The 13,660-nt window shown below is 32.6% G+C and overlaps 1 protein-coding gene across 2 annotated transcripts; it reads left to right on the top strand.

Annotated features, from left to right (window-relative positions):
* Positions 1–4,483: 4,483 nt before the first annotated feature.
* LOC135837495 (putative metabolite transport protein YncC) lies at positions 4,484–10,656 on the top strand. Of its 2 annotated transcripts, none has more exons than XM_065352793.1 (4): positions 4,484–4,643; positions 5,545–5,646; positions 5,979–6,252; positions 9,148–10,656. In XM_065352793.1, exons 1-4 carry the CDS (start codon positions 4,634–4,636, stop codon positions 10,271–10,273), a joined length of 1,512 nt encoding a protein of 503 aa, XP_065208865.1. In that variant the 5' UTR covers positions 4,484–4,633; the 3' UTR covers positions 10,274–10,656. The 2 variants fall into 2 exon arrangements, with proteins under 2 accessions (XP_065208865.1, XP_065208866.1); XM_065352794.1 differs by lacking the exon at positions 4,484–4,643 and adding an exon at positions 4,842–4,985.
* The last annotated feature ends 3,004 nt before the right edge of the window (positions 10,657–13,660 follow it).

Here is a 13,660-nt window from a genome sequence, read left to right as displayed (position 1 = left end):
TGACAATTCATTTCATAAATTGGGTATAAAACTGACCAATGTGTATGGCAAACAGGAAAACATACAAAATCATACAAAATCATCACTGGAGAGGTGACGATAGAGGGGGAAGGACAAAAATTTATTCAAATCAATTTTTTGCACAATAATTTTTTCTATTTTTCAAAAATACTTGGATACAAAAAATATGAAAAAATTCAGACCCTTCCAAAAAAAAAAAAAAAAAAAAAAAAAATGACTGAAGGAAAACTGTGGAGTGTAGTAAAAAAAGCAGGACTTTCAGACAATTTGGAGGAAAACGAGGGGCTTTTTTTGCAGCAATTTTATCAACAAAATAGAGCTTTTGGCAACATTCACAAAAAAAAGAACTTTTGAAAATTTTCACGAAAAAATAAGAACGTTTTCTAAAAGTTTTACAAAAAAAAGACTTGTAATTTTTTATTTCCAAAAAATACCACCTTGTAAAATTTTTGACCAAAAAGCAGGACTTTCGACAATTTTGGAAAATTCAGGATTCATCAGATAACTCAAAAACCCACTGTATACTTTTCACCAAAAAAAATAAGATTCCTCCAGATCTCATCCTCAACTTCAAAGGACACTCTTTAGAATTCAAAACCACAACTAAATTTCTTGGCTTAACTTTTGATAGAAAACTAAATTGGACTCCTCATTTTCTAAAAGTAAAATCAGATATCATGAAACGCCTAAATTTGTTGAAAATAATCAAAAACACCAAGTATAAACCATCTCGCAAACTCCTACTTCACTTGTATAAATCTCTAATTCGCAGTAAAATTGAGTATGGAAGCCCATGTTTTGCAAATATCTCAAATAAAACTTCAAATATCCTAAAAACAATTCAAAATTCAGCCCTAAGGATCTGTTTAGGAGCCCTCTATTCCTCTCCAATAGATAGCCTATATTGTGAAGCAGCAGAATTACCCCCAGATTTCAGAAGAACTCTCATAACAAACAAATTCATCTCAAATGCATCCACCAACCCTTCCCATCCACTCCAAAACTCAATTAACCCACCTAACCCCCAACATTTTGATCATATAGAAGGACCCATTTCTAATTTCATCACAATGTTGAATGATCTGCAAATCAATCCCAAAACTCTCATCCAAAAACCAATATTATACCCCCCTTGGCTTCTAAAACCTCCTCAAGTCAACCTACAGCTTATTAACTACCCAAAAAATAGCCACTCTCCATTAGTAATAAAACAGAACTATCTTGAACTTTTATCAGAATACAAAAAATTCAATCTTTGCTTTACAGATGGATCAAAAATACCAACACTTCACACAGGATATGCATACTCTATAAATGATAGAATTTCAAATTTTAAAATCCATAACTGTTCTTCAATCTACACTGCCGAACTCACAGCTATTTTCCACTGTCTCTGTGACATACTCACTTATGAATCAGAAAATAAGTCCTTCTTAATTCAAAGTGATTCCCTCAGCTCACTAACTGCTATCCAAAATCTTTTTTCCGATCACCTTCTAATTCAAAATATTCATAAAACTCTATTTGACTTACAAAATTCAAACTTCTTCATACAGTTTATGTATGTACCCAGCCACGTTGGAATCTTAGGAAATGAAATTGTAGATCATCATCATCGAGTCGTATAACCGCTCGTGGTGGTATCGCGTACAAATCAACGCGTACCCTTATGCCGAATTGGGTATTTGGGCTAACATCCTTTATGTTGGTGTTGCCTCTATCGCGTTGATGACGTATCTCATGGGAATGCAAAATCTGCCACCATCCTTTCTCCCCTTATATTTATCACAGCTGACGACCTCAAATCGATCTTCACCCAAAGCACACTCAAGAAATGGCAAAACTTTTGGTCCCTCCAAACCACAAACAAGCTCTTTCAACATAAAAAATTAGTCCATCCTTGGAAAAACCTCTCCCACTTAAACAGACTTGAAGAAATCATTATAACCAGACTGAGAATTGGCCACACAAAAATCACACATAACCACCTCTATGAAAAGGCCTCAAAACCCACATGTCAATTCTGCCTCTCAGAACTTATATCTGTCCAACACTTACTATTTCAATGTCCCTCCTTACATCAGCACAGACTGTCCCTACAAATAGATGAAAGATCCCTATTCATACCAGACGACCCTTCCGAAATTAAAAAATTCTTAGACCTAATTAAAAAACTTGACCTTACCAACTCGATTTAAATCTAATACGACGGGTGTAATAATCAAGTAATTACAAACACCCAAAAAAAAAAAAAAAAAAAAAAAAAAAAACTCGACGAAAAACAAGATTTTTTACAATTTTGTCAAACTTTTGACAATTTTGGCAAAAAACTACCTCCTTTTGACAATTTTTGCAAAATTAATAAGAACTATTCCAGGAAACTTGGAGAAATACATATAAGACTTTTTGACAATTTCGGCAAGAAACAGGATTTTTTCAATTTTTTCAAAAAAACAGAATTTTTCACAATTTTAGTTGAATTTTTTTTTTAGTTTTGGCGGGGTAGACACGAATTTTGGAGTAAATTTGGCAAAAAGGAGAGCGATAATGAGATACATAAATCTTTGTCCAATTTTCGCCAAAAGATCATAATTTTTTGGCAATGTTGCAAAAAACAAAACTTTTCTTCAAATTTTAACAAAAAATGATCTTTTTTGCAATTTTACAAAATAGGAAAAAACGAACGTATCTGACAAATTTGATTAAAAAAACGAGACGATTTTGCAATTCTGTCAAAAAAAACGAAATATTTTTTTAATTGAGGCATATCCGATTTTTTTTCACAATTTTGACAAGAAAATAAAACTTCTACGAGTATGAGATTTTGACCAAAAAAGCAGGGTTTCTTTTATCAAATTTTGGCAAAAAAGCATGATTCTCCGACAATTGAGGGGTTCCATGGAAAAGGGGCCTTTGTCATTTTTTTTAGTTTTTCTAATTTTTACAATTCTGAATAATATTTTTATGATTTTTTGACAACTTTTGCAAAACCAAAACGTAGGGTTTCTTGCGATTTCGAGAAAACATGGTAAGCCTTTACAGCAATTTGAAAAAAACAGGATTTTTTTCACTTTTAAAATAAATAAAAAAACAGGAAAACTTGTTGATAATTTCATTAAAGAAAAACCAGGACTTAGATTTATTACCCGTGTACCCAATTTTGACCAAAAAACCTGACTTTTTTTTGTCAATTTTGAAAAAAAAGCACGACTTTCACCAACTGTATCAATGTAAGGCTTCTTAGAAAATTCTACCAAAAAAGTAGGGCTTTTCAATATTTTCCCAGTAATTTAGGGGGGGGGGAGGGAAATCAGGGATTTCATTGACAATTTTATGTAAAATAGTACGATTTATAAAAAAAAGTGTTGACAGGGTGGGCAAAAAGGCAGATCTCTTTTTGACACTGGTGGTAAAAAAAATTGAAATCTTTTACAAATGGCACCGTCCTTTTTTGTGATTAAAAAAAAATTACTTTGGCAAAAACAGCAGGAATTTCGGCAACTTTCACAAAAAAAACAGGACTTTCGATAATTTTGAAAAAAAAAGTTGAACTTTATTTTGTAAAAATAAAAAATAGTATAACAACAGGAGAAATCGCCACGAAAGTGGGAGAAAGCAGGATCAGCAGGTAGATAGAACCTCTTGTAAATAATTAATTCACTTACCCACCTGCATATTCTGTTACGTGCTCATCTTTACAAGCATATCCCATTGCTCTGAAAGAGATAAGGTACGTTCCTATACGATCATCTGAAAAAAACACAAACACCTGTGGATTAGTTCTAATTCCAACGCTGTTCCCAATTCTTCAAAACCTCTCAAACTACATTATAAGAAATCTTACAAAAGAAAAATGAAAAAATGCAAGTCTACAAATGTGTCAATGCTTGCTTACACAAGGATTCCAAAGCAAATTTTGAATCAAGTTTACTCCTTAAATTATGAAGATGGGCAATTTGTCACGATAACATTTTTTCTTTACCTACTCGAGTACTAGATATGGGTTATGGACATCATTTAAATGATTCAAATATTTCCTTATTTTTGATGATTTTTTCAACATTAGTAATTTTTGAATTTTGCGAAGCACATGACTGCCTCTTTCAATTCATATGATAGAAAACCAGACATAACGTTTTTTGTTCGTCTCTTCGAGTACAATCTACAGTTAAATTTTGTCAGACGATTTGTGGAACACCCTGTAGCGTAATACCCAAACACAGACATTCGATAATTGCTCCAGAAATAATTCGAAATTTTCAAATTCATTCCGAAAAATTCCTATAATTACATATGAACAATACGTAATAATCTAGTCACGAGCATCAAGCGAGTACCTATGCGATGAGTCATTGGTTTTTCTGTAATGTGGAGATAAAATAGTCTACATCTGCACGCAGCACAGATTCATTTATGAAGCATATTTGCCGGCGTTAATTCGAAACATACTTAAGTACTCTTGTTCGCGTCAATTCGTCTGTTTCGTTTATCAATATTTTACATAATTGTTACTTGTTTTTTCTATACTGATAAGCTCATCAAGTACATACTCGTAGTCTCGTACCTATTTCCGCACTTTATTTCAAGTTGAAGTTTCTCCATCTCCCCTTACATGAGCTGCTGTAAGTAAGCGTATATCTAATCGTAATTTATCATTTCATTCGTTTATCAATTATGTACAATTTCATCATTAACATAAACTTTGAATAATTTACATGCAGTATACGAGCGAATGTTCTGAGATTGAAGAAGAAGAGACATATCTACTTTTCAAAATTTTTCCCTCTTAAAATTCGGTAAAATTGGGGAAGTTGCAATATTCTCCTAAAATTGCCAAATTTTCAGTAAAGTAAATAAAATCAATGAAGATACAGTTTTTTTTAGGTTTGATGACATCTGAGTTTTTTACATTTCAACTTTTTGAACGAAATTATCAAACTTTCAACATCTTGATAAACAGCTAGGTAATTATTTTTAGTATCGATATTCGCAAATTACAATCACTATTAGAAATGACTTTTAGCATCATCTTTTGTACGGTGAATTTTCATGTCTAGTCTATGATCTAATTATAAAAAAATGATAACGAATGAGAGAATGAATTCAGAAGAAAAGATAGTTAGGTAAATTTTCGGGTTTCCGAGATTGTTATAATTAATGTATGCGTGAGAACACAACGAAAATTCCTTTATGAGTTCTACGATGAGATTTAAACTTGATTATCTAACAATAAATTACGATAAAAATGGCGAATTACGCGAAATGTGAAAATTTCAGATAAGATCACTAACTTCTCAGTACACACAATTCGATAAAAAATTTATATTTATATCTCACACACAAGAACAACTTACACAAGTACCTAACCTGAGCGATAAAATTTTCATATTACGAGTCATGAAAAACTGATAAACCTTTGTGAGATGTCTAATAAGCATCTACACTTAGCAATTTTTTGACTAATAAGGAAATGTTTTGATGAAATTTGTGGCCAGTGATTCACATACATATTTGTGTTTACAGCAGAAAACATTAAAATGAAGCAAATTCCAAAAGATAACATTGAGACGGAGCAAGACGTTCCTAAAGAAGCCATCAAAAGACAGCTGATAACGTTAATTCCAGGTACTTTATACTTTTTCAATTTACATAACTCGTGAGAATTTTTGTAACACCCAAAGTAGTTCTTTGATGCATCATTTAATTTTTTTTATTAGTTTGGGTACTTACACTATTTTTAATGAAAAAAAAAATGAGATATATAGTCGAACTATACGTACCTATATTCATAGTTTGGAATTGTGGCAAAAAATCATAAATGACTTGAGTGAAAATTTAAAAAAAAAAACATCGATTTCATTCCTGATTCCTCCCGGAAAAATGCCACCATATTTTTGGTGAGTTTGTCCAGCATATTCCAGTATAATAATTAACAAAATAACCTTATTTTTTTACAGTTAATATGAACGCACTGATGATGGGATGTGTCATAGGATGGCTCCCAGTCGCGATATATTTCATTAATGGTGACGGAGAGATCAGTTCATGCTCGGAATGTAATTTGATGGCAACATTTGGCCAACTTGGAAAGGTCGCATTCGCAATTCCTGGCGGAATGATTGTGGACAGATATGGCAGGAGGAAAGTTACCATTGGTATCGCGTTGTTGAATTTTTCAACTTGGATGGGCATATCGTTATGGACTACGCCAGTTGTGAATTACGTTGGACAGTAAGTAGAAGAGAAGCATCGACCAATATCTTTAGGAAATTTCACAAATTGAGAATTCACTGTATTGTGAGTTAAAAAATTGAGAGGAATGAAGACATTGAAAGCCAACTAAACTGGAAACGAGTGAGGGGTAAGGCTAGAGGTGATTCTTGATTTTTTTTATACCTATACCCCTGAAAAAATTCTTGATATTTTATGGCTCACACCTCCCAAAAAGAAATATTTTTCGAAAATTGTAGCCCCACAACTGAACATTAAGTTATACAGGAACCCTTTTGAAAGCTCAAAAAATTGGAAAATGAAATAAAAAAAACTATACTTAGTACTAAAAATATTCAATTCAAAAACACTCCAGATTTTCCTCTTTGGAAGAGGGGGGGGGAGCAAAGAGCTCGTACTAGATTTTTTCAAAAAAAAAAATAAAAAATAACTTTGATACAACCAAAATAATTTAAACCAAAACAGTTGGAAAACGTGAGAAAAACATTTTAATGCAGAAAAAATCACAAAACAATAAACTAGATCAAAATTTGAACAATTTTAGTAAAAAAAAAATATTTTTTTGAAATTATTATTGGCATAGTAGTTGAATTATTTCGCAACTTTTGGGTAAAAAAGTGAAAGTGAAAATTTCAACAAAAGGCATGCCTTTTTCGCAATTTTTAATAAAAATGGGAGACTTGGGCAATTTTTGGTATAAAGTAAAACTTGTGGATTTTTTGCAAAAACTGAAACTTTTCCGCGATTTTTAGCAAAAAAGTGAGATTTAATGACAATTTTTGATAAAAGAGGGACAACTTTGGGTCATTTTTGGCAAAAAAAAAGGAGACTTCAAAAATATCATCAAAAAAACACTTTTTGGCAATTATTGTCGAAATATTGAGTTTTTTTTTTTGTTTTTTGCAATGTTTGCCCAAAAAGTGAGACTCTTTCGTAATATCTCATTAAAAAAAAATAACAACAACAATAACTTTCCGGCGTAAAAAAGAATTTTTGGCACTTTCGATAAAATCAATTTTTAAACAGTTTTATCAAAAGGCAGGGCTTTTTGGCAATTTTTGGCAAGAATGCGAAACTTTTCGTCAATTTTTGAAATGAAGTGAATTTTTTTAGAAATTTTTTGCAAAAAAAAAGCTGAAATGATTAGATTAGTAAGCAATATTTGGCAAACGTTTTGGCAATTTTGATAAAAGGCGAAACTTTTAGCTATTTTTGATAGGAATCAAGAATTTGCTATTTTCTGCAATGTGCATCGCTTTTTAACAATTTTGAGGAAAAAAGTGAGGTATATTGTAAATTTTTTGGCAAGAAAGTGAAAACTATCGACATTTTTTGGCAAAAAGCAAGACTTTTACTCATTGACAACAAAAGAAGACTTTTTCCCAATTTAAAAATAAAGATTTTTTTTGGATATTTCTGACAAAAAACTAAACAGGTAGTTTTTAGCAAAAAGCAGTTTTTTTTTTTTTTAGCGATTATGAGCGAAAATATGAAGCTTATTGGAGGACATATTTTGGTAATAAAGTGACAATTATTTCCATTTTTTAGCAAGACTTTGAATATTCAGCAAAAGGAAATCTTGGTAATTGCTCAATGGTAAAAAAGTGAAACTTTTTGCAATTTTCTGGAAAAAAAGCAATAATTATATTGTTGAAGAAATTTTTGACAAAAAGCTAAGTAAGCAATTATAGCAGAAGGTAGAAGGCTTTTTAGGAATTTTGAGCAAAAAAATGAGGCTATTAGAAATTTTTGGTGAAAAAGTGAAAATTGTAGACAATTTTGGACAGTTTTACCAAAAGCAAGTCTTCTTTGTAATCACTTATTGGCGACCTTTTTGCAATTTTTTGAAATAAAAAAAAAAATCAGTTTCAGTAATTTTAGGCAAAAAGGCTAAACAGGCAACTTTAAGAGAAGGCAGATACTTTTTTCATCAATTTTTTACAAAAAGGTTAACAAACAATTTTACGTAACAAAAGTCATTTTTGGCAATTTTTGGTAAAAAAGAAAAACTTTAGTTTTGAAAAAAATGTAACTTTTTTGAATTTTTTTTGCAAACAAACGATATTTTTAAGCAATTTTTGGAATAAAATAAGACTTTCTCGGAATTTTGGCAAAAGGCTAAACTTTTTGCTGTTTTTGACAGTCATACGAATTACGATTACGAATCACGAATTGCGAGGTTGATAATATATTTATCAACCATTATTATGCTCGTCCAGTACTCAACTGAGTAAAGGACTTTTTTCTGGTCGAATCGTTCCTCGCGTAACGATACCTGGACTACCCCAATACTAGTATCGGGTAGTATACCTATCGTTGGAAGGCGCGAAGGTATTAAGGGTAGTTTAGCTGTAGCTAGCAGCTATCTACCTTGACATTGACAGAAAACGAGACTTTCATTTCAGCTAAAAACAGAGCTTTTAATCGTACCTTTGAAACTATAAGGAAGCCAGTTGGAAAAGAATAAACAAATATTGTATACTTTCTTTAATTACTTACTTACTTATCGATATTATTCACGATTTTCTCTTCTTTTTTCAAAAAGTAAGTCCAAGATTTAGAAACATTGAATTTTTGACAACTTTTTTAAAAAGCAACTTCAATAACCAAAATTTTGAAAAATTTACCAAAAGATACTTTTACGAGTAGTAACTTTAGTGACTTAGTTATACTTGAAAAGTATAATTGAACACGAGCCCTGCCCACATCAAAACAATGGAGAAAAAAAACCGTTCACAAGAACTTTTTCTGACTTCAAACACAATCTCCTCCAGTTTTTTCAAAACGTAATTTGTAACGAATCAAATTTTCAAAAATAGTGTACAATGCTTTAGCTTTAGTAACAATTTCAACACCACGTGAGAAAAAGTCTCTAAATATTTATTAAATTTTCAGATTCATTCTAGGAGCAAGTCAAGCCCTCACACAAGAAGCCTGCCTAATCATCATAGGCGAAACAGCATCTCCCAGCATACGAGGTCAGCTGAGCAGCGTGTACCAAATTTCCCTTTCAATCGGCGTAATCCTACCAGCAGTTTTCGGTATAATTTTACCCTCTTACACGATGATCAATTGGATAATAACGTTGTGTTCATTCATCACCCTTCTTTCGACGTATATCACATCCGAAACACCCAGTTACTTGATCAGTAAATCGAAATCAAATCAAGCCAGAATACACCTATCAAGACTACGACGAGGATACTCGTTCGAAAAAAGGAATACAGAATTCGAAAGCTTGCAAAAATACATAGAAGATGAAAAAGCACTAAAAAAACAACTAGACTGGTGGGAATTTCTGAAAATGAAAAGCACCTGGCAGCCATTACTGATATGCGTCTCGATTAAGTTCTTTACAGCCGGAACAGGAAGGAATTTATTTACCACTTTCGTTACGAATATATACACGTCGGATGAACTACCAAAAAAATATTATCCTTTGATCATGCAGATTATCATGCTCCTCATCAACGTGATTACCACTTTCTACATCGATAGATTTCCTCGCCGAACATTATTCGTATTTGGAGCAATTTCTATATCCGTTTCAAACGCCTTTTCCGCCATAATGAATTATTTTTACGTAACAAGCAACAATGCGATATTCAACTGGTTATTTTTGCTGGGAAATTTTTCATATTTGGTATTTTGTAATGGTACAGTGCAGCCTATCAACAGCATAATCAGAGCCGAGCTGTTCCCTCACGTCGTCAAAGGATTCGGAGGATCACTCAGTATCATAAGTCAGTCCATTTCCACCATCATTTCGTTCCAAATATATTACGTCATCGATGAATATTCACATTTGTACGCCTTATACGCAGTATTGACGCTATATTCGGTCATATTGTACATAATTGTGCACCTTTTCCTACCCGAGAGTCGTGGATCAACTCTGGCCGACATACAGTCAAAATTTCAAAAAAATTTGACACCATACGACGACGTGGCCGAATTTAAAATCAACGAAAGTTCCAACTGCAAGAGCGATTTGATCGATCTGTCCGATAATTTAGTTTAGCTGCAGTTCAATGGGGAAATATGGTCGCATTAAATCGCTTCATCGATGTCGTGATGAACAGAATGACGGTTGTTGCTCATCAATTTCGGTGAGAAAAGGACAACGAGACAAACCAGACGACGAAGAAGCACAAAGCATCACTGTGAAGTGAAATTCACATCGAGGATGTAGGCATTACTTTCATTTATGCCAGTGTCATTACAGTTTGGATAGAAACCAAGCACTTCTGTACATGAAATGACATTGTTTGAAATGAGGATAATTGACCAAAAATGGCCCATGGAATGTCTGGTGATTACTGCTCAACAAATGAAAAGAAGCCAACACCTGCCAGAGTTGAAATAGAAGTATTTTAAAAAAAAAAAAAAAAAAAAAAAAAAGAACTTTGACGTTGAAGAAAAAAACTGAAGCAAGGTGCATAAACGTACCACATCACTGATAGTATGTACTTCATTGATCTTTTGAGAGATTTGTTGCATCAATACTGTATGTATTAGTGATACAAAATAAATCATGACTTGACGATGTTTATTTGCTATTTGTTTTTCAATACTTTTCATTTTTTCACTCGTATCTTGAATGCATTTTGTATATTATTAAACGCTTGGTTTTTTTTGGAAAATGAATTTTTTTCCATCTATAGGTACCGCAAAATTACCCCAAAATAGTCATTTTTAATCATTGTTCTTCATAAAAAGCGATTCACTGTTCGAAAAAATCTTTTTTACAATTAGCTGGTTAATAGACAGATGTCAAATCACCGAGCTTTTTGCACGATTTTTCCCATGTTGTTTACGTGGTTAGACCTCGATGAGAGATGACGAATGATGCAAGCAATCGTTCGTGGGTCTACAGAAAAGCTTTTTGGAAATGAGATGAAAATAGACTAACTCTTCAAAAAAGAATTACACCCCGCCCTCTCCACGATTCCTAATGAACCTACTCCATGAACAAAAATTAAAAATTTCAGTAAGAAAATGTTATGATATCATGGTGGAATCCGCCCCTAAGAAAAACAACCTACCACTTCACCATTTATTGTATAAGACAATCTATGAAACAGCTAATGAGCCAAAAATTTGGGGGCTGACAAATCTTCCACACTCCAGAGTCAAGTTAGATTACTAAACTTATTTGAGGGATCTGTCCGCCCAAATTTTTGGCTCATTAGCTGTTTCATAGATTGTCTTATACAATAAATGGTGAAGTGGTAGGTTGTTTTTCTTAGGGGCGGATTCCACCATGATATCATAACATTTTCTTACTGAAATTTTTAATTTTTGTTCATGGAGTAGGTTCATTAGGAATCGTGGAGAGGGCGGGGTGTAATTCTTTTTTGAAGAGTTTTTTTGGAGGATATCAGTACTTTTTTTTCTATATTATTGTGATGAAGTGTTCAATCTAATAAATGAAAATAGCATTGGTGGCAGGAGCATGCAGAGAGTGGACAGATTACTGGACATTTGTCATTAAACTGACTGGAATAAAAACAGTGGGTTTTCAAGGGTGATGGGGGAAGGGGTTGAAAAATTCGCCGATCAGTAAAAAAAAGACTTTCAATTTTGTCAAATAAAATGACAAATAGCGAATATAAATTTCTAAAATGAAATGAGAGATGAAATGACAAGTTTACCAATAATTGATAAAAATACCTATTAAAAAATTATTATTTTCCTTTTTGAATTTTTTGAAGTTTCAAAATGGAATTTTTTAGTTTAGGAAAAGGATAGAAAAAATAGCTGAGTGATGCGAGTGAAAAAACGTTCAAAAATTCAAGAGGTGAAAAACAATGTGTTTTTCAGGTTCCATTTTTTGGCTTCAAAATTTTGGAATTTAAATGTCAACTTTTTAAAAATTTAAATTTTGAAAATGAGAACAAAACAAACCTGAACAAAGTAAAGCAAAACGTCATTTCAAGAAGTAAAAAAAAACATGTTTTTTCAGGTGAAAAAATGTATCTTGTTTGTTTTAAATAAATTTGCAATGCATAATGAAATTTTTTCCATGTTTACTTTTTTAAAAAAAACAAGGGCAAAAGAAAATTTGTACTTTAAGAAGTGAAAAACGTTTTTTTACAATGTATTTTTAAAAATTGAACATGTTAAATAAAAATCATATTGAAAAAATCAGCTTACAAAATTAAAAATTAAAAAAAAATTTTTGATTCTGATGGGGTTAGAACCGGAGTCTACTGCGTGGGGAGCGGAAGCTTAAATCATTCAGCCGCTTGGCTGCTCAACGTTTTAGCGCATTTCAACTGCATACAACGCCGCCAACACATGTTGTGCTTTAAATTTAACGGACATTTTGATATTGAACGTTTATGTGCAATAATAATTATTATTGCGCATAAATGAAAGCTCATATCAATTTGAAAATATTAAAAGGCACTTCCGTGGTATTTGAAGTATATGTGAACATAATTTCAACGTGATTGGGACTTTATTCGAAGCTGTAGCTTTGTCTAAAGAATCAAAAATGGCGAGAATTAGTATTATAAATTTACTGTTTCTTTAGACAAAGCTACAGCTTCGAATAGGGCACAAATCACGCTGAAATTTTGTTCAAATGTACTTTGAACATCGTAGATGTGCCTTTTGATGTACGTAGATCTATGCCAGCTTTGGTTTGATTGTACTTTGGATAAATACACTGCTCGTTTTTTCAAAATTTGTCATTTTTCAGCATCTTTAAACTCCACTCAAGCTTGATGTAATTGGGCTACAAAGCTCAATTTTTGCATGAACATCAAGTTTATGGTGGAGAAGTGCCTTTTGATATTTTGGGTCAATTTTGAAAATTTTTGGAGCCCAAAAAGGGGGGGTGCAGGGTCAATTTTCAAAAAATTTACAATTTTTTGCTTTTAGTCAGTAATGGTTGACAAATCAAAGCTATATTCCAAATTTCATCGAAATTGGTTCGGCCAATCCTTCTAACTTTAAGTGGAACTTGAAGAAGAATTTTACCCAAAATGACAAAAAACAGGGTACTTGAAACTTCGCGAATTTTCATCATACAAAAATTATTCTTATATATTCTGAAAGGTCTTTGAAAAATAAGAAAAACTGTATTTGCGTTTTTTTAAATAAACGCTTAGTTTTTGAGAAAATTACGTTTGAAAACTCCCGGAATTGCATTACGAAATAGTTACAGAATATAACTCCGTGTGCGTTGAGCCGCCTACGGTTGAACGCGTTTCATGACGCGCTTGAAACCGTGGGAGGGCGGGGGGGCAACGCTACCGCGTCGCCTGATATTCTAACCCTCAAAAAAGCGATTCTGTAAATCAAATCGGGGAAGTGAAATGTTTTGCGCGGAAAATAGGCTTACGGACGAGCTCTTGCTAAAAAAGCAATGTCCCCAGCGCTGGACCCGCTTATTTTTAGC

This window comes from Planococcus citri, chromosome 2 (genome assembly GCF_950023065.1).
Source record: "Planococcus citri chromosome 2, ihPlaCitr1.1, whole genome shotgun sequence".
NCBI lineage: Eukaryota > Metazoa > Arthropoda > Insecta > Hemiptera > Pseudococcidae > Planococcus > Planococcus citri.
The sequence above is the reverse complement of the archived record's forward strand: the minus strand, read 5'-3'. Positions and strand labels throughout refer to the sequence as shown.

Excerpts from the sequence above, each read along its gene's own strand:
- LOC135837495 (XM_065352793.1), top strand. Across the intron at positions 5,647-5,978 it reads GCTGATAACGTTAATTCCAG|TTAATATGAACGCACTGATG; the intron begins GTACTTTATACT and ends ATTTTTTTACAG. Across the intron at positions 6,253-9,147 it reads GTTGTGAATTACGTTGGACA|ATTCATTCTAGGAGCAAGTC; the intron begins GTAAGTAGAAGA and ends TTAAATTTTCAG.